This window comes from Oenanthe melanoleuca, chromosome 9, assembly GCF_029582105.1.
Source record: "Oenanthe melanoleuca isolate GR-GAL-2019-014 chromosome 9, OMel1.0, whole genome shotgun sequence".
NCBI classification, from domain to species: domain Eukaryota; kingdom Metazoa; phylum Chordata; class Aves; order Passeriformes; family Muscicapidae; genus Oenanthe; species Oenanthe melanoleuca.
This window is the reverse complement of record NC_079343.1, coordinates 17,982,857-18,008,692: the sequence shown is the minus strand read 5'-3', so window position 1 is coordinate 18,008,692 and position 25,836 is coordinate 17,982,857. Positions and strand designations below refer to the sequence as shown.

Genomic DNA, 25,836 nt, shown 5'->3' with positions numbered 1-25,836 from the left:
CTCTCTAAGGTAGACAGTAATCAAATATGGTATAGAGCTCATCTTGTGACACCCCTGCCATGGCAGGGACACCTCTGACACACTCCTGCTCTTCTCTGCTGCTGGGACTGAGTTTTGTGAGTCTGTTTACTTCTGACACATTAGAGAAGAATGCTGCACTATTTCTGTTTGGGTTTCATCCTTTCAAACCTCTAGACACAAGCAGGAGTGATCCAATTTTCAACAGAAAATCAGCAGAAGAGGAGCCTTTCAAAGAAATATGACAATATCCTTAGTGGGGGAAAGAAGAATTATGCCAACATTGCACTGCCTGTTTACTATACCAAGGATAAATGGAAAATTTTGAAAAGAAATTTTCAATAATTGATGGGGTTTATTTTAAAATTTAATAATTTTTTTTTTCCAGTGAAGTATGTTTTGACGTTTTTAAGTAAGAGAAATACCTAATTTTTTTTTTTTTTTTTAAATTTGTTACTTTAGTAAAATTAACTTAGTATTTGGACTACTTAGTTTTTTTTCCCACATTTAGCTATTTTTTATGTGGGTTTCATCGATACAGTAGTGCTCTTTGGAACAGCAAATAACTTACTAATTTAGGATAATGCTCATTTTAAAATGAAGTTATAGAAATGAAGCATTTGGAAAATTTGGAGAATTTCTGAGACAGGCTGGTTTAGATAAGCACTTGAAAAATTTTCTATAGCAAACTTTATCTGGAACAAAAAATTGTTACTTAGAACACAATTAGAAATAGTTCCATATTGCCAAATAATTGGATCTCCCCTGTCCTGTGAGATTTTACTGTGGACAGAGATTTTCTTCCTGCAAGAGAAAGGGAATCCAATGGAAGATTCCCAACCTCATGTGGAAAAAGGGAAAAAAAGAGATGAGACAGAAAAGTTCTGATTAACTCGTTTCCTCAACATTTAGCATTCAGTCCACTACATTATGCAAAATATCTACTGAGTTACAAGCAAGATTTTTTATCTTTGTATTTTTTTTTGGAAACCACACTACAATGTCATTACAGTTTTGGCACTTCAGCATAAAAAAGAAATGTTTCATTCTCTTTGCCTCATTAGGATCTCATATGAGATCCTGTCAGCTGCAAGTTTGCTCAGTTTATCTCAAGAAAAAAGGAAGAGAAAAGCTTAAAATTTCCCTTAGATATGTCAATCAAAAGCAGTGCACTGGCTGGAACTCAAAGTTCAGAAGAATATTGCTCATGTCAGTTGAGACAGAATCTTTCTCTGGGCCCATTTTCTTCATCACTTTTAGAAAAGATGATATTTATGTAAAGGCCCAACGTTGCCTTGCAATTACCCCAAAATCAAACTGTGCTGTACAGAGGGGTTCAGTCAATGATTCCACCACGTATTTCTCATTATGTGCACTTTTCCTAGCTGAGAAGTACTTTCTCTAGGATCACAGTTTCACAAAAGATAAATGGTATTCAAATTTGAACTGGCCAGGGAGACCAGATATTCAATCTTCAAAAATTTCTTTGCTATGTGAAAATTATTAATTCTAAAATTCTCGTGATTTAACTCAGGATATTCTTCAGGCTGTGTTCATTTAAATTCAAATTTAATCCTTACTTTCCAGTCATGTAGTAAAGACTCACTCCTGTTATTCACATTCTTTCATGGAGCTCTGTTTTTATTGTATTTGCAACAGCTGCTAAACAACTCCTCATATCAGATCTTCCATTCCAACAGACATACCTGTCCTAATGTGCTCATATAATTTTGTAATCTCTTATTCATTATCGTGTTGTGCTTTTTATAGTACAATAGAGCTGTTAAGAATGGCAACTGTTAATACTGGAGACTGCATGAATTATTAGTTTTTATGCTGAAATAAGAGTATTGATTGAGGGCAGAGCAGTGCTGTAGGATCACAGCTCCTTCCTCCAGAAGGAAATTCCCAGGAAGCAGCTGAAGGGCAGTGCAGAAATTCCCAGGAACTTTGCAGAACTCTGCACTGTGCTGTCACCTCATGCAATGTGACCTCTGACATGGCAAACTAACTGCATTGCACTCTGCTGCCATTGTAAATACAAGCTAGTGATGGAGCAGACATACAAAATGTTTTTCTCACTAGGAGTTCAACCCTTCTGCTTTGTGTGTTCTGCTTAGTGCTGATGTTTGGAACGGGCCAATTCCTAGAGCCAATTATTAAAACCATGTTCTGTGTGCTGGGTAACCAGATTATAAATCATGAGACTTCACAGAGCTGGTGTAAAACCCATTGTGGAACCTTTCCTGAATAGTGCTAAAGGAAAAGCCAGCAGAAGGCAAGCACAGAGATGAGAATGGAATTGACTGTTCCATCATTCTGTGACTGCCTGGCCAGCTCAAGGGTGACCAGGATGTTGTTAAAGGCACTGTGCAGATGCCTTTTGAGCACTGGCAGGCTGGGGGAGTGAGCACCCCTCTAGGAAACCTGTTCCAATGCCTGCCCACCCTCCTGGTACAGAAATGCTTTCTAACCTCCCCAGCACAGCTCAGCACCATCCCACACTGGAGACTGCCCTTCAGCCTCCTTTTCTCCCAACAACACAACCCCAAACCCTCAGCTGCTCCCCACAGGACCTGTGCTCCAGCCCTTACAGCTTTGTCCTCCTGCTCACAGTCCTTGTCTTGAATACCAGAATGGAAAGCAAAACCTTTAAATGGCTGTATAGCACAATCTCTTCTTTCTACCTGATAACCTGGCTATAGAAAACTCATTTAAGCAGTGCCATTCTAACCAAAACCATGCACCCTTGAAAACACAGCTTTCTGTTAAAAGAAAAAGATATTTGTCTTTCATTTATTCATGTAATTTCCCCAATTAGATAAACTCTGATTATTTAACTACAGCTTGTGGCAAGTCACACAGTTTGCAAAAATTCAACAGCACACAACAAAAACATTGGAGTCTGAGTAACTAAACAGCAAACCACCCTACACATCAAGCCTGACTAGATTTTTATTTGATTTAACTCTGAAAAGGAACTTTCTTAAACATACAGCACAGCAACTAATTTTTCTTTAGGTACTGAGCAACACTAAAGCTGCATTATGAAACCAGTTTATTAGTGGTAAATAAAAGCAGTGGTTCCCTAATAAAACTGGGAGATGCAAATCTGCTTTCACAGAGCTCAGTTTTCAATAACTCACCATAAAGACTGCCAGAAATAAAACAGGAAAGTAATTTTAGGAATTTCACTAAAGCATATACTTCCTAAATGCCAAGTAATGCATATCCCTTAGGTTTTCAGCAAATATTGTCCAAATGGATTTACTAATCTGAAAGGCTATTTACAAACCCCACAACAGATTTATACAAACCATAGCAGATATGTAAATCTTACCAATAAAACCTAAATAAAGTTTTGATTAGTTTTTGATTTTTCCCATGCACTTTGCCAGTACAAGCAATAGATTTATTTCTAAATCACAGTTTTGGGGCTCAGATGTTAGCATCAGAATTTAAAATTACACACACAGCCCTTACAAATTAACTCTTAATCATGTTCTATAAATTCCAATCAGAACTTCTACAGCGAGTTCTTGAAGTCCAGATGTAATAATGAGTTTCATAAAAGGCTTTGTAATTTGTTTCTCATGTTCTCCTTCAAAGTTCAAAATAAATCATATTCCATCCACAAAGTAGCTCAGTTGTTGAGGTTTTTTTGTAAAAACAGCAATTTTTCATTATATGGCATGTTTAGCCACTATTCTTCTACAATTCTATTGGAATAACACCAACAACAGATGCAGAAAGGACTATTTAAATTTAAGGCATGCATTTTAAGCAGATCTAGGAATCAACTTGCCATAGGACTGGCATGCAAAGAACTAATCCTCCTCAGGCCAATTTTAACACCCTTTCAGTTCAAATTTCAAAGCCCAACAGGAATGATGCAGTCTCTGGAGTAACCCCTGTGCCATGGTCCACAGGCACCTTTCACTCCATCTTCCCACAGGCACCACAGCTCGTATGGCAAATCAGATCTGAGAGCTGAAAACAAAGCAGAGCCTGGAGCAAAACCAACAGCAAACCCAAATGATTACTTTTCAGTCAGGTCAAACCTAATCCTGCTCAGCCCCTGGCAGATCCAACTGGCTCAGGGGAGCTGGGAAACCACAGAGCCAGCAACGCTCAGCTGATGGAGATGTCTGATGATCTTAATTATTACGTTAGCTTCAAAGCCTTTGGAAAATCCAATTCCAACAGCAGGTGTTAAAACTTGGCATTCAGCTCAGAATTTGATGGGATAGAGGTGGCAGGAAGGGAAGAGGTAGGGAATCAGAAGTGATGCAGCAAAGACAGGTGGAAGAAAGTGATTCTTGTTATTTTAAGAATTGTTTACTCTTTCTGAGACACTTCTAAAAAGCAGGAAAAACGTTGAACTGACAAATTCCAAAAATGTTCCTCAATGGTAAAGTAAAAAAAATTATATAAAAACAAGATATGTAACAGTGAAAGTTGCTACATTTTCTTTAAGTATTTGTATAAATTGTTTTATTTTAATACAATTTATAGAATTCCTTATATTGCATACAGGTTTTCTATTAAAAACTCATGTGCCAAATCATCTCATGACAGAGCAGCACCCAAAAATGAAAGGGCATAGTGAGCTGAGCCCCAAGCTCTGCTCATACAAGGGAATATTCTCATTATTTGAAGCGAAAATAAAGACAAGAAAAAAGAACTTTTTCTCCATGTTGATTCAATCAATTTTGCTTTTTAATGACACTTAAAACTTCTGCAGCAGAGCACTCATTCTGCTGAGTCTAACCAAGTTTTTCAGCTGCATAAATCTAAATATTTAGCCTTTTGTCTGCAGAGTGCTCCTCTGCATCCTTTTGAGCCTTGGGACTGAATTCCCGTCTCAAGCACAGCACAGTGCTGGGGGACTACCAATAGGATCCAGAATATGGTTTATAATTGAATTCCCAACATGTCTGGCATTCACAAAGCCAAAACTACACATTTTATTCTGAAATACAGAGTTGGATTTGCAGCTGCTGCCTCTCAGTTTGTAACTGAAAATCCAAAAGTGCATCTGCACTTAGAGACTCAAACACTTTATGAGCAGCTCAAAAACTGACAAATAATTTTTATATGAACCCTTCATATGGCTCCTGTAGTGAGAGAAGCCAGAGTGAACTCCACTGAAGTTCCAGGACTATAATCAAATTATTGGGCTCATCTGTTTATGTCAGGTGCATTTATCTAACAGAGGGCACTAATCAGCAGTTTTAAAAAGTGAAATCTGAATGATTAAAAAAACCTTGTCAGATGCCACAATGTTATTAAAAATAGATTCCTCAAAATGGTATCTCAAATAAACACCTCAGAGAGGAAATTTAAAAAATTAAAGATTATGCTATCTTCTCCATTGTGTTTTAAAGCTGTTATTAAAAAAAAAAATAGCAATACACCCCTTAGAATAATGATATGTTGCAAAAATAAGCTGATTTGAGAGGAAGGCAGTGAATTTTTTGTTGCCGTGGATGTTTTGCAAAGCTGTGATTAAAACTCTGCCAGTTTACCAGAGTCTACAACTGTCAGTACATTCTTAATTACTACTAATAAAAAGAAGTGTTACATTTAATATATCTTATAAAAACATAGAAAACATCACTGAGTAGATAATCTTTAGTAATATCTTTTTCCAACTATTTCAATTTCATGGAGTCTGTGTGTATACACAGATCAAATAAGCCAGTAGAATAAAAACTTTGCCAATTAACTGCTTTGAATAAATTTTTAAAAAACCCAGTCAGATGCAAATGTGTTGCTTTTTATTTGGCCATTTAGAAATTACAAATGTTTTGTCACAAGAAAATAAATGTTATCCATTCAGAGTTTGTTCTAAGGAAGTAAGCACCCAAGTGTGGGTGGATCACATCTGATGGCAGCAACATGGAGATTATTTTACATTTTATCTGTGATAATTTAGAACAGGTTAAGTAGAATTTTGGCACTGTCTCAGAATATTATGCAATATCCATGTATACCTATAACTGATATATCTCAGCAGTAAAATAAATGGACAATTCTTTCATCTAAGGAAAAGACAAGCACTCTCTGAGATTGAAGAATCATCACATAACTAAGAAAAAACTACTGTTTTTATGAATGACTTCTCAAAGCAAGCACCATTCAGGACATGCAGTTTTATTGATAACCTGATTTTAAGGAAATTTCTTTCTATTTCTACAGTCATATCACTTTTAGATGAGGAAAAGGCTGCAGCATTCTAGAATATACTATTCCATTACTCCAGAACAGCCTCCATCCTTCTTCCCTTCTACCCTTCTGAAATGTTGTTTTTCATTTATTGGCTATTGGATTCTTGTCATGAAACACTTTAGGTCGAAATGCAGTACTTTGTATCATTAGTTTAAATTTTGAACTAAAATTATTTCAATAGATGATAGAGATGCTGTGCCTTTTAAAATCAATATTATATGTGCATGGTTGGAATTAGGCTGCAATTTATGAAACTCCTAGCCATTAGTTTTACAAGAAGTTATTAAAATAAAAAATAGCTTCATAGCCAGCATATGATCTCTGCTTATGAAATAGAAATACCATTTCCACTGTAGGAAGGTATATCTTTTATACTGCTTTGGTTTTATGGTTAGTTTGCTACAGACAAAACCCAGCCCCTGGCCCAAGGAGCTGCTGGGTGGGGTGATCATTCCTGTTGGCTAATTAAATCTCATTAATGTTAATGCACAGGCTTGAATCTATTCTGTTGGACTGTTATCCAGGTGGAAATCCAGGTGGGGATCCAGGTGGAAATCCAGCATTATCCAGCATCATCCAGCATTATCCAGCATCTTCTCTGCTGTGACTCTGGGAGCCCCAAGGCCCCACACAGTGACCTTCAGCAGGAATGGACTCAGGAATGTGGGTGCTGCTTTCCTACATTACCTGTTAAATTCTCCCAGTGCTGTTAATACCTCTCTGGGGCAGAGGATGAAGAGCTTTTACACCACCATCAAACAGAAATCTGGTTTCAGGCTCACAAAGGTGAAACAGGGACTATTCCCTCCTGCTCAGCAGAGCCTTTCTCTTCTCAAAGGTGTTGAACAGATCAAAAACCAAACCCTGATGTTATTGCAGGATGATTTCTTCTCTCGTCCCTACTGAAATAAGAAAACAGTTTAACCATGCCCACTCTTTCTGGTAAAGGGTCTTCTGCTCTTAAATCTCTGAAAGACACCTTTAATTTTGTATTTCTAATTTAAGTCTCATGCTCTGTTCTGAAACTAACATTAATTGGTGTAATGCTGGCTGCTTTAATACTTGAGTGTCTCAGCAAACTGGCAATACTCTCTTATTGACTACACTCACAACAAAACCAGCTCTACACACAGGATGTTCTTGGTGGGATTTTGCAATACCTTCATTTACATTGTTTTTTGACTCATCAGATTTTTTAAGTATACACTAATTTTGTCTCACAACTTCTACACTCGACAAAATTTCTTCATGTTGTCCAATTGTAATTGAAAAGACAGAATTCATGCTAATTTTGCAATACTTCATTTCAGGAGATCTATTTAAATCATGTAATTGTGCTTTTTACTCATACCCAGTTGAACTGCCTGTGTATCAACATATTAGGAGACAGAATAGAAGAAAATAAGGACAAGGGCAGAGTACAATTTCATGCACAGGATTAATGTCACAAAAAAATCTTGAAGATTTTTATCACTGAGAATACATCAGGTTTGTCCTACACAACCAGTTAAAAAACCACTCAGAATAAGACTTTCAAATCAAGATTATCTGCCACTGGGATCAGATTTTCACAGCACATCTGCAAGGAAGGCATCAAAGAGCAGGTTCATGGTGCTGCACATTGAAATCTGAAGTTTCAGCTGTTTCTTTTGGCTCTTGACCAGGATTTAAGGGCTAAACTTAAATAAGGGCAGACATTAGTTTGTGCTTAATTTACACTTTTAGGTTCCTTCAGGCATCCCATCCCTCAGCTCAGAACATACTACATTGATTCTTAGGAGATTTTTCCCAGGACACACATTTTTTTTGCATTGTCTAGATGTTTAATTTTTGTTTTATCCTCCCCCCATGGATGGTTACAATCCCAATAAATGCTCAACATCAAGAGCACAGTTGCAGAAAAGATGCTAAAACAGGTGTCCACATTTAAAGACAAAATTGGGCTAAGTCTCCAAAGGAAATCTGTCATTTTAAAATTCCTTAAGACAACCCAAAGTCTTGATAATTTGGTTTTGAATTCAGGACTGAGCTCATGAAGCAAACTTCAGTATCTGTAAACTTCAGCATCTGCAATGTGATTGTAGCTATGTAAGAGAACAATATAAAGAAAAACATGTCTAGAATGCACTGCACAACTGTACACCACAGAAGTTACAAGCATGGTCTAAAAACTAAAACAAACAAAGAAACATCCACTTAAGCAGCTGTATTTCCCCAGATCTTTCTGCAAGCTGTTTGCAAAACCAGCTAATTAACTCTTAGTACAAAAGCAGCTATTTCCACCCCTTTGTCACTTGAGCATATACTGAAGTTTCACTGAATTTACTTCATATTCACTCAAATGTAAATTGGAATATGCTAAATAAAAAAAAAAAAAAGAAAAAAAAAAAGTAGTTACTATATTATTGCTAGTAGAAACTTCATGTTTTAAGAGGCCTGCACTGGGGAAAGAACTGTCTGATTTGACATCTTTGTCAAAAGATCTGTAGGCAAAGAAGAGCTCCTACAGAGAGCTGCTACAACAGACAAGGCACTTTTAGAGTACCCAAAGGAACTATTCCTCTAGAATGTTGGCATCTCCTTTAAAGAAAAATTCATCTTCCTTGTAAAGCCACCAATTCAGTACATGTGTGCTAATAACAAATGCCCTGTGGTAGGTACTGATGCTGAAGAATGGATTAATAAAATTAGAGTCTGATAAATTCAGTAACTAAGTGTGTGAAGAACAGGATAGTGGGAAGCAAGGGAATATTCAAATAGCCCCAGGCATATTCCTATCTATTAGAGAAGCAAGCTTCAGATTTGTGTTTTCAGATCTGTTCAGATTTAAAGTTGTTAGATTTCAGTGGTTGAATATAAATCAAATTATTTTATGACTGTACAAACATAAATGTTGACTTTCCTTAAAAAATGCATGTACTTGTCCAATTGTTTGACATCCCTCACAGCAAACTGATATTTTCGAAATAAAAGCAAAGGATGTACAATAGATTTTTCTCATTGCACAGTAAAAAGCCATTGTTGGACAAACTGAAAACAATAATTTAACTTGTGCAATAAATATACAGCGGCTTCTTTGTACAGTCATGATCATCAGCCAGCAGACAAAACCTCCCCCAAAACAATAAGGCACCTGTCACAGACATCTTTGTGAGCCCATCACCAAAGCAGATAGAGCTGCAGTCAGATCTCAACCAAAACAGGGCACTGCAAAGAAAGGAATTGCTGTGGAAAATGTAACTTCTTTCCAAGGCAGGTAAGTCCCACTAACAACTAACACAGGCACTCACATGGCCTCAGTACAGAGAAAAAAAATGTTCAGTTGGCCACAGCCAGTAGCTGAAATTTCAGCAAGTCCCAAATACCTGTTGTATTGCACCTTCAGAAATCTAACTCCAGCTTTGAAATGTTCCATTCTTTGTCTACAGTGTCAAACAGATCAGATTTTACAAGTTCATTCTGTGTTCAAGTGAGGAAATGAAGCAGTTACTTAGTTACTGTAAGCACAATTTTTGACTACTGGTATTTCATTTTCTCCTATATAAAATAGGGATTAAACAATATTTCCTCTCACTCCTACCTATCTTCTTTTCCTTATTCAGATTGCTGTAATTTGCAGTAAAAAGTGTGTCCCATGAGATGTACAAACAATCTCAATCTTGGCTTTCTATCCTAAGATTTAGGATGATACATTATGTATCAGCTTATGTGTTTATCCTGTGGTTTGACTGGATCAGATGAGGCTGACATATTTGCTTCCTTCACTTAAATTCCAACTCTAGTTTGAAAAATGATGCAATGATTTTTTTTTCCCTTCTGCTGACAGTTGGCAGACTAATCTTGAGAGTAACCAAGTACAATTTAGGTCAAAAGAGGACTTCAGGAACTAATGGTTTTGAAGAGCAATCTGGTTAAGAAACATTCTGACAGAAGCCAATGATAACTCTTTTTAAAGAACATACAGTCTTACTGCAATATCAAAAATACTTTTGGAATGTAGAAATAATTCTGTTTTCAGTCAGAGAACTGGAATGTTCACAGACAATCCATGGGATTGGTCTGATTGGTCTCTACATATGACATGCTATTAATGGCTGGTTGTTTTGATATTTTCACAGTTGTCAGAGCTCTCTAAGCTGAAAGCATTACATTCCAAAAAAAAAAAAAAAAAAAAAAAAAAAAAAAACGCTCAGCTCAGAAACAATCTTGTAATACCAGAGCCTCGACATCTTCCTGCAACCTCATGAATATATGTCACAGAAGGACATGTAATTAGTTCTGTCCTGTAATAATTCTTCCATTTTGAAGGAAGCATATTAGCATATCAGCAGAAAAGATATGGAAAATTTCAGAGGGTAGGGGAATAGAGCTGTTTTTTAATACCTGACTCAACCAAGTGGAGCTGTGTTGGATGGTACAGCTGGTTCATCAAATTTTTACCAGGAGTTCTGCAATTTCAGCTTGTTTTTATTACCTAGTCTTTATCCATCAGAGTTCAAGTATAAAGTGCAAGAGTCCTTGAGGCTACTTGCTTTTAGGAACAAAGAACTACTGAAAAATTCCAAGCATATCTCCCCCAGCTAGGCTGGAGCAGATAGAGAATATGCTGCCTGGCCAAACACAGTATGACTGTCTGTCAGAAAACCTCATGTCTTTAGCAGCAAAGTCACCTCTCTCACATCTAATGCTACGAAAATCCCCAGGCAGCTTTTTTTTTTTTTTTCCCTTTGAATGCTGTTACTTTCCTATTCACCCCAATTAATAGAACATCACCAAAGCTGCTGTGCAAGGCTCTATCACCAGATTTGCTCTTGTTTATCTTGCTGCTGACAACAGCCACAAAATAAAATATACATTGGTAGAAGGGAGTTTTCAGCAGGTTTGTATTTACCCTCTGCCTGAACTGGATTAAATGTTCTTTCATGCACAAAGGCTAAAGGTAAAACAAAGAGTCTCACTTGTGTGCTTAAGAGAATATGTGCTAAATGAAACCATTCCTGTGAAATATGGGTGCCTGTGCTGCTTTGCAGGAAAACACCTGCAAAAGCAAACACAAAAAAAGATTGAGTTTGTTTGTATTCACAGTGTCACCACAGACAATAGAGTTGTGCTTTGAGCATCTCAAACACCATCAAACCATAAATGCCAGTAAGATTCTCAGAGCCAGTATATGAGATGTGGATCAGAAAGAAAAAAGCAAATTATTTAACTTAGGGAGTGACTACAGCAACTGGCACATTACACTGCACCTATGCTGCTCCATCACCTTGGGGCAGATGGGAGCTCTGAAAAAACACTGCCAGCTGTGGGGAGACAAAGAGAAAAATTAAGAGATGCCCCAAGTCATAGTGCAAATTCTCAGCCCAAAAACCGTGTTTTCATGTGTGACAGAGCACACAAATGGTACCCCAGACATTTCTGGTAGATTCATAACAAGGTCAAACTCCACATCTAAAAATTCAGTATCAACAGCAGACTGTGAAATATGGATATTGATCAGGCCCCACCTTGGTCCTCTCTTCATACACTGAGACCTGTTCTGCTTTGCTAACCTCACTCAGCACCTCCCTCACCTACCCCAGTCCACAAGCCTGCTTGTTGACTGGAGGCTTGAATAAGAACAAAATCAGAAGATAATTCACCTCCAAAAAGACATGAGAGTCCTGCTGGCCTGTGCAGAACTCATGCCTTTGATGAAGAGACTGAGAGATGATGGCAAAGTCTGGCACACGCGACTGAAGAAAGGAACTTTAAAAATTACATCCAGCAAAATACATCACTGAAGAAAGCTAACTGCAGAAATTACCTGTGAAAAGTGACACTCCAAAGTGCCACATTTTGGTGATGGAAATCAGAGCACACAGGATACATTTCCAGATAGCACTCCCACAGTGATGTGGGGGAAGGCTGCCAAGTACCTGCCTGGCCCTTGCAAGGACAAAGGGTTTCTGGGCTTGGCTTGGCTATGAGACATTTCCAGGTGCATCTCAATATTTCAGATGAGTTCTGCACACACTGAACACACTCTTTAACACTTCAGGTGCTGTAACTCAGACTGGAGCAATATTGTGTCTCTGCTGCTCAAACAATTCTGCCAAACCTGTCTCTACACAGAGGCAGTTTCTAAATGAAAACAGAAAATACCTCAGTGGGATGTACAGATGTAGAGCTGCCTCGATGCAGAAACTATTGGCATGCCCAGGCACAACACCACAGAGCTTTTTCAAGAATGATCTGATTCCCAGAAGGGCACAGTATAGTAGGAATAACACAGGAATATGAATGTACTCTGTTGAAGCATCTACACCAGGAATAATATGCTGTTAGAAATGCCTCTGATAAAACTCTGCCACACAGACATTCTGCTCACACTACTATTCAAAATCTGCAAAATCCCAAAGGGCTTTGGGATTTTAAGTGTTTGAGACCTTCATGTTTATTTAGATATGTTGCATTATCTTGGCATGCAAAAAACCCCAACAAACAAACAAAAACCCAAACACCAAACAAACACACCTCCAAAAACAAACAAAAAACCAACCGACCAACCAGACCAAAAAACAAGATGATTTGCAGACACCATGCAGGAAGATGAAAACACTTGGCAGAGCTAGCATGCACCAAACACAGATTTTCATTTTTAGAGAGATTAAAGAGAAAGAAACTACCAAAGTTATGCCAATTTGAATGAGTGTTCCTTATATTACAGAATGAATGGGATTAAACAGGAAATGGAAATATATATCCCTTCCATGCTTCAAAGGAACAGAACAGTAGGATCCTGTTAGAAAATGCCTCAAGTCAACATTCTTGTGCTGCACCTTATCTGTGGTCAAAATATGATTTTAATTTACCAACAGTCCAGCAGTCTCTTCATTCCATTTGCATACTTTTCATTCCATTTGCTTCAGGAAGAGAACCTGCCTGTCATCTCCTTGGAAGTGTTTATATTTAAAAAATGGAAATATCACAGTATGTGACACAAAACCCCCTTATTTCCTCTAAAAATGGAAACACTCCTCCCTCTTGCTGTTTTATTTAATGTTTAGAAGTTAATTGCATGAGAGTAGTTCTACTTCATGGAATTCCATAATTGGAGTGTAGAATAATCAGGTTCACTAATAATTTTCTCAAGAGTGATCTGTCAGCACCCATAACTAATCATAAAAGCAATTATGTCACTTCTGGCATGTCTTTCATGACTCTGGTGCCTGACAGAGTAAAAATCTACATGAGATTTTTTCATGGCTGGTCCTGGGGCAGTGGCTGCAGTGGCATCCCCTGTTAGGGGTCTGTCTCTCTGCATGATCCCATTCTCAGGACAATGCTCTGGTGAGCACACAGTGGACATAAAAGTATTTCCCAGCTGGTAAATTACTGGTTGAATTGACTGGTTACCATGAAACACTGTGCTGAGTAACACTGATGAAATTTAGTAAAAATAGCACATACTTTTCTGAGTGTGCATTTGATAAAAAAGGAGTTTTACCTGACTTCAGGTGGGAAAATTCCTTTTCTGCCATACAGGCACACACTCCTCCATTTCAATACTAGATATTATATACATTAATATATTGAAATCACAAGGTCTGCAAATCTCACTTAAGTTTTGTACTGCATCACACAACTCTACTCTGCATGTTTCAGTTCTTTGCCACTAGGAAGCTTACAGATTTCTCTTTCTTTGAATGCTTCAGATCAGCATGGTTCTCCCAGCAATCCCCTCTAAATCCACCTTCTCAGTGTCAAGATCTTAACAGGAATTGTTCTGACAATTGTTCTGACAAATTAGATCTTCTAAGCACACAGATTACAGATCCATCTATTTAATAGCTGCATATCACTCATTCATTTTTTTTTTTCTGCCACATTCAGCAATCTCCTTCTTTTCAAAGTTTTCATGAAATTCGGGTACCACTGACATCAGAGAGCACAAGGCACAGTTAGCTGATTATTTGTGCTTACACCAACCCTCAAGTAAAAAATTATGTTGAAATTTCAACACTGTTATTTAGAATCAGGCCATATACATGGAAAAAAACCTAAGAAACCCTAAAATCATATTTCTCTAATGGAGATGAAGGGCTTGAAATCAACACAAGCTTTTCCACCAGCCTGAGTGGCCATACAGGCAAAGCAGACTGGGAGTGATATGGAGTGAAAAATAAGAATGGAAGATCATTGTTTCAAATGTTTTCACAAAACTTTTTTTTTTTTCCTAACCTTGTGAAGAAATTACTTGGTCCCATCTACCACAAGGAAAATATGGACATTTCAGACTAATGAAGAGCATTAATAGTGGTTAGTTAACTGATTAAATTATAGCATTTCCCTTAAATGCTGAGGATGTCACTCCTCTGCTGCATACACTATTCATCTTTATAAAAACTTCCTGTCTGAAAAGCAAAATGGAAATCCAGTCATATCCTAGTGCAATCTCCATCAAGTTTTATAAAAAAAAAATTGTAATATTCAATTACTTTATTTAAAAAAAATATGTAATTATTTAAACAGAATCAAAATACTTCTAGTCAAGTATCTAATAAATATTTTTCTGCATTGGTCGATATTACAGAGCAAATACTAAATTACAGATTATCCAGATTATACATGGTTGTCACACACTATTTAGTAAATGACAAATTAACTATGCAGTAAATAATCACAACACCAAGAACCTGTGAGTGAGGGGGTCTTCTCCACTGTCAAAATGCACAGTCACAAATTTGCTGTTTCCTGCCATCAGCTGGGGCTCAGTGCTCTATTCTCATGCCAGGAAGTTTAATGTGAAACAGGCAAAATACAACAAAATCATACAAAAAGAAGCATTTGCATGTGAAACTGCTTTGATCACACAAGTTGACCAATGTGAAGAATATTCCCAACGTGGATCCCAGTGAAGAGAACTTCACAAATTTTAACTATATTCAAAGGATTCGTAGGAAAAAATAGATTATATTTCAAAATTATTAGCAAAGTCAAGAGAAAAGTATGTATAAATGAGAACTCCATTCCTCTTACCTTTGCAATGGTTTCATGCAGGCTGAAGGAGGGATCCAGCTCTTCAGTCTTTGTTGAATGTGCAGGAAAAAGAGCTTCAGAGAGAAAGCTGGAATTCTGTGAGAAAGAAGTAAAGGGGCTTTTTAGGATTCTACATTGATTTCCTCTTTCAATTGGTTATTTAATTTTGTTGATAGATTGAAAAACCCTTCAAATCTTTCTTAAAATTTGATGACTATGACACTTATTTCACTTGTCTTGTTAACTGGTTCCAAGCCCCCCAAAAAGGCAAAACTCCCCTAACTTTTGACTATTCTGAATGGCAGATCTCTGTAATTATGCTTTCCAAAGCAGCTAAAATTTTTGCCTACAGGGAGAAAAAAAAAAAACCACACAGATTTATTCTGAGCTAAGCAGCAATCAGACTTCTTATTAACTATGTTATGATTTAAGTCTTCAGATGAAATGTAACTACAAAAATCAAGGAATATTCCTTTATCTGCTGCAACCATCCTACTTCTCTATCCAGTAATACCATCTACATAATAAGGGATTTTTGTCTATTCCCTAAAATTATATACTTTATGTTGACCACTCTTTTAACACCAGACAATCTAATATATTGTTTGTACAGAATGTTCATGTGTTCTTGTACTGTAAAAAAAAAAAGCAAGATATTATTTGCATACTTTGTGTCACAAGGAAACAAGAAACCAATACCAAGGAGTGGACTGCAAAAAAAAAAGGAAAAACAATATAAAACAAACCTCCAAGTCTCAAAGGTGCCCAAATGTCTAAACCAGGAATTACACTGCATTGCTGGTAAATTTAATTGTTAAATTTTTCTACAAATTAATGCTTTTATGATCAATATTCTATCAGTGTTTCCTTGTATTTCTAGGAGATTATTTCTGGTGGTAAACTCCCACCACTTTCTTAAAAATCAAATATATAATTAGCACTGCATCATATAAATTTTTGTGTTCAGTGATGCATCTGTGTGTTGCATAACTTGTCACAGAAGCACCACAAAAATAAATGAAGTAATTTTTTTCTTTTTTTTTTTTTTTTTTTAATCTCAGGGAGAAGATGCACAAAGTCATTTATTACAAAGATAAAATACATTCTTCAGCATTAACTCATAACTATTCATCTTTGTTTCAGGCTTGCACATCAGTTTACAGAGTGATGTCATTTGACTGGGGGGCTGCTGAGGAGCACCTCATTCTGCTGTGGAGGTGCTGATGCTGTTCATCATCAGCCACATGCCTGCAATCAATCACTTAAAGAGAGTTAAATTATTTATACTCACTCTTGAGTGTCTCACTGAGAGTCAGTGGAGGGAGTGACTACCAAGTAAGATTTGCTACACAAGGTCAGGTTATTGCTCCATCTAATATCCTTTTTTTTGGGATCTAAAGCGTGGTGGATCAGCTGCCTGGAAAGGAGGAAGGCACTGCTCACCTGGCTGCTCTCCACTCCACTCCAGACCCACCTGGGCCAGGTAACCCAGCAGCCTCTGGAGGAACTCAACCTCCACAGGCAACAAGCAGCAAATGAATCAAAACAACTTGGATATCACAAGTGATGAGTTGTTTTGCTCACAAAGGAATCAAGACCCTGCTTGCAAAGATCTTGAAAGGATTGCTGTTTGAAATAACTTGCTGACATCTGAAATCATCTTGCTGTGCACTTGTAAAAGCAAATGTTTAAAACAGCTGTGGGTGCCTTTTTTTTATTTCCTCATAAAAGGCTCCTCCATTAAGAACTGCTAGAAAGGCTAACTTTATTTCTCTTGCCTTTTGCTGTTTCTCAAGCACTACACTCATCAGAGAAAGCTGCACAGCCTTTCCAGCTAACAGGAGCCCACTCTTTACCCCAGGGAGCACACTGCAGAGAGATGAGTCCAGATGATGCTCCAAGAGCCCCTCTCAGCATTTAACAGCAAGACCAACACCTTCCAAGAGCTGAAACTGAATCACTCTTTATTCTTTCACCAAGCTCTCAAGTGAGTGGTGTACTTTGGCTTTTTTTAAACAGCAATTTTCTAAGCAAATCTCTAGTAAATGCACACCAAGAGAAAGACTTGATAATCCAAACCCATTAAAAACAAGTTTATTACTGCTTTTTGCTTTTCAGCCACAGTAGGAGCTACAGCTGCAGTTGTTGTCCTTGTTCTGTGCCACACTCACCTGCCAAACACAAACATCAGCTCTGCCCCAGCCAGGCTTCAGCATCACCCTCACCTTGCACAGAGGCAGAGCCTTCACTGCACTCTGAATGCTCTGGAGCTGTTATCAAACTATGGGAAATCCTTTGCAAGGTCAGACTACTCTGAAGCATCCTAAAATTTAGCAGGCTCAACTTCCACTAGTCATGTGAAAATTTTCTCCTTCCCTTTCCATTTTGTTCTGTTATTTTTTCTTGCAGTTCATGGCGATCCAAATGGATTAAGAACATTTTCTCTTCTGATATGAAGTTATGTTTTTATCAAACAACTTTACAATCTACAAAGGATCACCCCAATAATTCCTGAATTCCCAGTGAAATTGTTTGGTGTCTCTATGAGCTCTTCAGAAGGGAAATGAACAAGCATAACATACTTAGAAATGAGTTTCCAAACTGTCCCTTTGTCTCGTGGTCCTTTTGGAATGATCAGTTAACCTGGTCTTTTCAATACTCATTTAATGGAGCATTCTGTGAAATTAGAAAGACATTGATGTTCCACTTTTCAAATAATGGGTCACTTCTGATTAAACTTCGATTGAACATTCAGCTTTCAATCTTAAAACAAATTGCCTCCTTTTCTTTTTAATTTGAACCCAATTTCCTGCTGCCCTCGGGTCTTGTGACAGTAATTAATTGATTTATGAATCAATTAAATGGAGATCGAAAATGCAGGCAAAAATCTCTTCAAACCCCAAATCTGGCTTACCCTTGCTTATTTATGATGAACACTTGCACTAAAATTCACTTCTGATTTTCCACACTCATTTTTCTAACTTAACTTATCCTTCTTCAATTAATTAAGTGAACAAAATGTTTCACCTTCTAAAGGCACTAAATTTGCCATCCCTTGTGTACTGTCTTATAACATACCTTCAATTTATATGCCAGCTTTCAACCAATGCATTTTAAATCATGAATAAAATCCCACAGCACTTCTGGTGATTTAATGTAAAACAATAAATGCCAAGACATGCTTTAAAGATCTATTTTGCTATCATTAAATAAAAAAAGTTTTAAAAAAAATTTCAAATTTTGCCACACATTGTCTTAGAACTGGAATTATTTCTGTAAATATGTGTGAATTTTTTACTAGGCAATTCTGAATCCACAAGAGATTAATTTTCTTGACTATTATTTGAGAAATAGTAAAATTACCAGTTAGAGAAATTGTGAACTTATGTACTCAAACTATGTAAGTAATAATTCCTTAATATGCTCTCATTCCACACCCAAATGGATTTTTCTTGCCTGCTGAATGTTCCCCAGCTTTTACAAGAAGACCTCCTTATGTTTTTAACCTGTTGAATAATACACAAATATCTCCAGAATTTTTTTTTGTGGAGGGAGGAGAGGGGTGAGGGGAGGCTTTTTTGTTTGTTTTTTGAAAATAACAGGCAGTAGAGGTTTCTCCACTCAGCAATAAAGATGCTCAAACTGGAAAAATCATCTTTAGACTGAAGTTATTTATTCAGTTTGCTTCACACTTGTTAATTTTTGTCAGAATTGTCCATACTCAGGTCAGCATTGCCTTTCAGCACTTCACAATGTTCAGTTTTATACTGCACAGCAGACAAAGGAAGGCTCCAGGAAAGGCACAAACAGAGAGGAAGCAAGTGAGAGCAGAAATCCTTCTGAAATTTGTACAGGTAGGCAAGAGGTATAAATGTGCTAATCCTACACTGCTAAAGCCTGCAAGGCAAATACACAAAAGAAGCATGTAAGCCAAGAGAAAAAAGTTTATTTTCTTCATACAGACAAAGAAAAATGCCTTAAAGAAGAGAATTTAGGGGTTGCTTATGCTGCATCAGGACTGACACTATGCTCTGTTACCTGTCCCATATAAATACATGCCATGTGTGCTCCATGAGCCCTTAACCTGTTTCAGTCTTTCTGCCTTTTTGTAGTACAACAGCACAAAAAGCAGAATTGCAGAAAACTGAGGGACACACACAGATGTGCAGTGTCTGGCCCCTGACACACAAAGTAGACACTGCACATTTCAGAATCAGGCTGGGCACAAGTTCAGCTGGAGGCTGAAGTCACATAAGGCACATTCTGAAATTGTGCAGTGCCCAAAATTGTCACCCAGTAATCCAGAGGCCTCACAACTGCATCAGGACTTTTCTGCATCTGTATTCAACACCAGTGCCAAAAAATTGTCATAGTGTGATGGAGAAAGCCCTGTCAGGAGAAAAGATTAAGAGAGAGCAGTGAGAAAACAAAAACACCTCTGAAATCTGCACCTCAGGCTCTCACTAATTCCTTCTTCCATTTTCCCTAAGTCAAGCAATTGGCATACAGTGTCCTGGCACAAAATAAACAACTGCATTTCTTTGTGAAAGAGTTTCACCTCACCTAGGCTAAAAGAGCATCTTTCCCCTTTTTGCTTACTGCCTGGCAGGATGATTGAAAACAGAGGCTTGACTGTAAGAAGGACCAAAAAGAAATTAATGGAAAAGGTATCTCATAGACTAAAACATGGCTTATCATCATCTCTCTGGATTACTTTTACTTTGGGAGGGTACTGCAGACTGAAGCAGATTTACTGAAAAAGTGGCTCATGTAGAATTTGACTGAAGTCAAAGTGTGGTTCCCTAAAGTGTGGGTTAAATTGAATTGATGAAACAATAACAGGCATATAGGATTTCTCACCAATGAAGGCCCATTGGGCTGCAAATATATTGCAGAAGAGATTTCCTGCCTCTCCATCTCACTGGCAGGCTGGCTTTACCCCTTCTAACAAATGCTCTAGGTATCTAATTAAGTATCACCTCCCAAATCCACAATGGATTATAAGATGATGTAAAAGTTTGTTTCACTGATGCAAAAGACATAAAACAGGTGGTTTAAAATTATTTTATAAGGCAAAATTCTGCAAGTACCACAGCCTAACACTTCAAAGTGAGAATGCCTTTACTCTGGAAAACTGGTTTGTCAGAAGGAGTTTCTGACAAGAGACTTTTCTTCTGTATTTTCACCATTTCAGTTGACTGAAGAACTTTTAGAAAAGAAAGAAAAGCACACCTATTTTCTGTTTGAATATTCTGGTGAAGATGTGCAGTGACCTTGCAATGCCACCCAATGCTGGACAGAACGAGCAAGGGCTGCCAAACAAGACTGCACAGGATACAGGAGAGGCAGAATTGCAATCACTGCTGCACAAGTTTTTTTTATTATTCAACTCAACTGCAGCCAGAAAAATCCCAGCCAACAGTCATAAGGAAAAGAATATAAGCACATTTCTCTCATCTCTTTTAATTTAATGTTTTCTTCCTTATGTTAGTAAGTGAATTGAAATAATCACTGTAAAGCTATAAATTCACAGACTGCAGCACAAAGAAAGCAGCTTTTAGGATGTCAGGATACTTGCCTGGCTTGTTTTCCTCTGCAGTTTTCCACTGGTGCTTTTTACACTGAAAGCAGAAACAGCAGTTTAGGCAGGAGTGGCCTAACTCAGAAATCTGGAACCTGCCAGAGGAACTTCCCAAAGTCCCAGAACTTAGAAATGGAGGATCAGTAAGAGTCAGCACAAAAGAGAACAGCTTTTCTTGGATGTGTTGTGTGAAGGGTGCAAGAACATTTTGCAACATTTTATGATCACTTGAGAAAATTCAAATTATGTGCAAGCATGTTGTTCCAGGAAGATCACCCTTACGATCTGGAATCATAAATCCCAGTGCCAGTGTCTTTCACAATCAAATATTATCAATGCTGTTATTTCCTGATTCAATGCTTCCTATTTCCAGCTTTTATTTTTAGTGCTCAAAGAGATATTTATTGCACTGGATGAAGAGATCTATGTTAGACCCTGGACAGATGTTGTGTAGGTGGGAGGCTGACTACCTTGAAGTAAGAATAAAAACTGTTATTTGCTAAGAATAATAGTGTCTTCAAGACAATATTTATTTATCAGAAACCTTATTAACCAATTCTTCAATATCCATGATAAGATATATCAAATATTGCAAATTTTACCAGCGAGAATGCATCACTGACCCAAACCACAGCTGTTTGATTGGCAAGTCATCTTGACATTTTCCCCTAAAAAGACAAAACTGATTGCCACAGTACTAAAATATACTGACACAGAACAAGTTTTGCTACTTATTCCAGATATTCTACCAGAAGAATTTTAGTTGGACAGTTGAATTCAGCCACTCAGAAGGACAGTGGTAAAACATTACTATGAATGCAACAGGCCATTTAATTCTCTGGGGAAAACAGAGAATTCAGTGACATCTGTGCTTAGATAATACATATTTTCAATAACTAGATGCTTTGAACAGAAGCAATTAATTGGTGTCTAAACAAATTGTTCACATTTTCCCATATCCCATTGATCCTGTTAACTCCCAGGCTGTCTTTCTTCCATTGACTTCCAACAATCCTCAGTCAATTCCAAGGCACTGAGGAAACAACATGTACTCATGCAGTGTGGATGAATGCTAAAGTAGCTGTGTGATTTTGATACCATAAGGCAAGTTTACATAAAGAATTTTCCCCTTCTAGATGCACTGTGTGGTGTTTGGGACATCAAAGCACTAGGATTTGTGAGGCCAGGCAGAATTTTTTGGAGCAGAGTAATGTATCCAAACTGATGAGGACGTCATCAGTTTCACCAGCATTAGTGCAATAACAAAGATGCTCTTCCATGAAATTAAGTAGCTAAATATTCATATTATTCAATAAAACAATTCAAGCAATCAATTGAACATCAAATGCATTTTGTCTTGTAAAACAGCGAGTCATTAACCTTAACAATTTCACCATGCTCTCACAACAAAATTCAACTCAATTAGCGTCCAAATGAACAGATGGACTAATGAATTAATGAGTTATTGGTGAGTACTATGCTAACCCCTGACTGAACTGAGAAATTAGAAAACACTAATTTATGCTAGAGACAGAAAAAAACACATTGGTCAGGGAAAACTCAGTCTGAATAAAGAAAAGCACAGCTATTATAAAGAGAGCAGAATCCCTGAGTCAGAAAGGCAGCTGTGGTCTGGACACACAGGTAGTCCCAAGGAAACCTGCTGGGACTCCTGGAACTATTCCTTGTTACACACTGGCAGCTCACTGCTTGTCCACCACCACAGATGAGACCTCTCTCCTCCCCTTGACACAACTCCCACTGCTGCACCTTCTGCCCATGAAGTTCTCCTGCACAGTTAATAAACTCTCTCAGCAGCAAGTGCAGCTCAGAGAAGGGAATATCCTGGGCTCCCAAGCAGCCATCCTGAGGCTGATACACATTTGCTCCTTTGCAAAGACTTTCTGGTATCCTAAGCACGCTGGTGCTTTGATTCTTTCATACAGGAACGAAACATCTCCAGTAACTCCCCATGGGCAACTAGCAGCTGTGTTATTCCCTTAAAAAATTTAACATGTACCAGGGAGAAAAGAGAAGTAAAGCAGGGAATGAGGGGAGCCATGCAGAGCTGTGTTTTCAGATGGAAAAGCTACTGAATTACAGATCATCACAGCAACACTCTGCTAGTATGCAAACTCCCTCCTAGTCTAGATGCAAGAGGAGAAACATGGCTTTTGTTTGGGGTAAGAATCTCCCTGGAATTACAGACTCAGACAACCAGTGCTAAATCTCTTGCAAGGACATTCACACAAAAGCCACAGGCCCTGAAGTTCTCAAGGCTGAATTAAGCACATTGTGTCTTTGCATATGCCCTGATCCCTCCAAGAAAATGATGCTGTGATGCTTCTAATGGAATTTCTTGATAAAAATACTTGGCCCTGATAAACTGATTGGTACTGGCTGACAATAAAGGAGGACATAAATAATAACATAAGATAAACTGCAGAAAATTTACCAGAAAGGCCTGGTCAGCTGTGGATAATCTAAGCCAGTCAGAAATCTCAGGACATGGCTGTACTAATTCTTTGCTGGTTGGAAAGGGACTGGAGGACACACCAGAAGTAAAGGAAAACATCATCTGGATATGGAGCAACAATGAGATTCATGATGGTGAGATAACTGCATTGAGAATATAGAGCTCTAGAACTTCAGAACATAAAAGTGGACTAACTTTAAGCACTGGAACAGTTGGAGCAGTGATTACATTACTGATACAAAACCAGCTCTGAATAAAGAATACCACAGGTCACACTACCCAGCCTTGATTTCAGGGTGCACACAGAGGTACAAGGCTGTATTTGTGGAGATGAACCATACCACAGACTTTGCTTCCTTCCACAAAGCCACGAAGTTGATTATATACAGAGATGCATTTAAAAACAAAATGTGTCTGGGGTTCAAACACCAGTTTCCTGCTCCCTTTAGAACAGACACAAGGGAGATGCACTGAAGAGCCCTCCAAGCTGCCAAGCCCTCCCTCTACACCAACAGAGGCACATCAAAGAGACAAAAGCAGCCTGCAACACAAGAGTTATTTTTTTGTAAACTAGACTCTTGAGTTCTCTCCATCAAGGACAGTTCTTCTGTTTCTTTCTCATAACAAAGAAATCTTGGAAAGCTTTTGAGTTCTTTAGAGAGAAGTGCATGATGTGTCAGTCTAAGCATGTAAATACTGAAATCAAGAAACTGCAGCAAGTTTCCCCAAAGAGTGATAAAAAGGAAGGAAGGAGGGCAGGACAGGGTGGGAGGGAGGGTGCAGAGGCTGATGGCAAAAACAACTGGGGAGCCACATTCACTGAAGAGTTAAGATTTAGTGCCCTCTGTTTTACACTAGTGTGGGTGAAAATCACTTTTAAGGGCCCTAATGAAAGTTGAAAGTTACCTTCAGAAAGTTATGCATATTTCAACAGAAATAAAAATCATTATGCATTCTCTCTAAAGAGGTTACAATCTCAAACTGTCAAAATTCTAAACTCTTCTACATATATTACAGACAAATGCCTTCTATAAAGAAACCTCTTTTCATTTTTCTTCTAAATTAGCTTAGTGGTCCATGGTATTACACTACCTTGGTCTAGTCTGTGAATAATGTGACAGGTAATTTTTATACTTCTTGCCTGTGCTTAAGTTTGAGTGAAGATACGGAAAACAACTTTTATGATCTAGGTGTAAAAATAAATGTTCTGTGAGTCCTGCATACCCAAATGTGGACATATACTATGAAATGTTTCACTATGATTTTGTGTCCGTCAATAAATCTAAAAAAAAAAAAAAAAAAATTTTTTTTTTTTTTTTGAAATAATGTACAAGTGCAGCAGTTTTTTTCCCAAAGTGATAATGCTAATGTTGATGTAACCTACCACATTATCACAGAGGGGATTTAAGTTTCTGTGTTATCAGATAGAAATCATTCTGTAACAGGATGCACTGAGAAGGATGAATAATATGCAGATTACATGGGAAATCATCCAACTAGAATTTAAAAAAATGGATTCCTCATGAAACTGTTGACTGCAATGACACAGAAATGGATGGTAATAGTCAATTAATTTCCATCTTGAAAAAAGCTCAAAATACACCTGTACCAGCTGGTTTGCAAGTGATGGAGCTCAAAATGCCAAACAGTTCAATGACAAGTTTGAGTTACAATGCTGAAGAAACAATCAAATCTCCAACTGAAACCATGGAAAATCCAGTTTATATTTTCCCTACTACCCAAACATTAGGCAGTCACAGCAAGGCTCTTCTCTGTGATTACTTGTGCTCCAGGACTTCAGCAGGCATACTACAAACTGTGCTATGAAAGAAGTAATCAAAATAAATTAACTTGTAACTAGGGGCTTGGACCTTTTCCCTTCAGGGAAGAAACCAAATACTACCCAAACACAGATCTTTTAAAAACTACTTTTCCCTGTCCCCTTTCATGAAAGAAAAAAGGTCATCAGAATGTTAAGTCTAGCAGACCAAATTATGTTTTAAGGTGTTCCATCAAGAGGAAAATTAAACGCAGAAAATTATAGAGACGATGCTCATACCAAAAAAACAAACAATACAAATCTTAAGGAAATAAGGGAGAGGAGTATGAGAAACCAGGTGAGCTATAAGTGTATTTTCTATTATACAGGCACACAGTCCATGTATATCCATTCCAAAATGAGAATTCACTGTCATTAATCCAAATAGAAACCAAGTGAACATCCTTGAGATCACACACACCACCATACCCAGTGTTTTCAGAGTTACCCCTAATTTACAGCCAGGTAACCAAGAGCTGAGCTTCAGTCATGTAAACAACATTATTTTGTTTACAAAGTTAAAACACCACAGGTGAGGAATTCAGATCTAAGACACCAAGCAGAGTTGTGATGAACAGCCTGTTAGATGCAGGTATTTTCTATCATTGTGGGGGACATGTATGTGTTATACTGTTACACCATTTTTGTGTTAGAAAATGCACAATTATACAAACAGGACTCATATTTTTA

The 25,836-nt window shown here is 37.6% G+C and overlaps 1 protein-coding gene across 1 annotated transcript in view; it reads right to left on the bottom strand.

Moving 5' to 3' along the window:
* Positions 1–25,836, bottom strand: part of NAALADL2 (N-acetylated alpha-linked acidic dipeptidase like 2) — a 298,774-nt gene that overhangs the window by 43,386 nt on the left and 229,552 nt on the right. Inside the window, exon 11 of the mRNA XM_056498926.1 lies at positions 15,271–15,366. Within this exon, the coding sequence (XP_056354901.1) occupies positions 15,271–15,366 (96 nt within the window). The remainder of the gene's footprint in view (positions 1–15,270; positions 15,367–25,836) is intronic.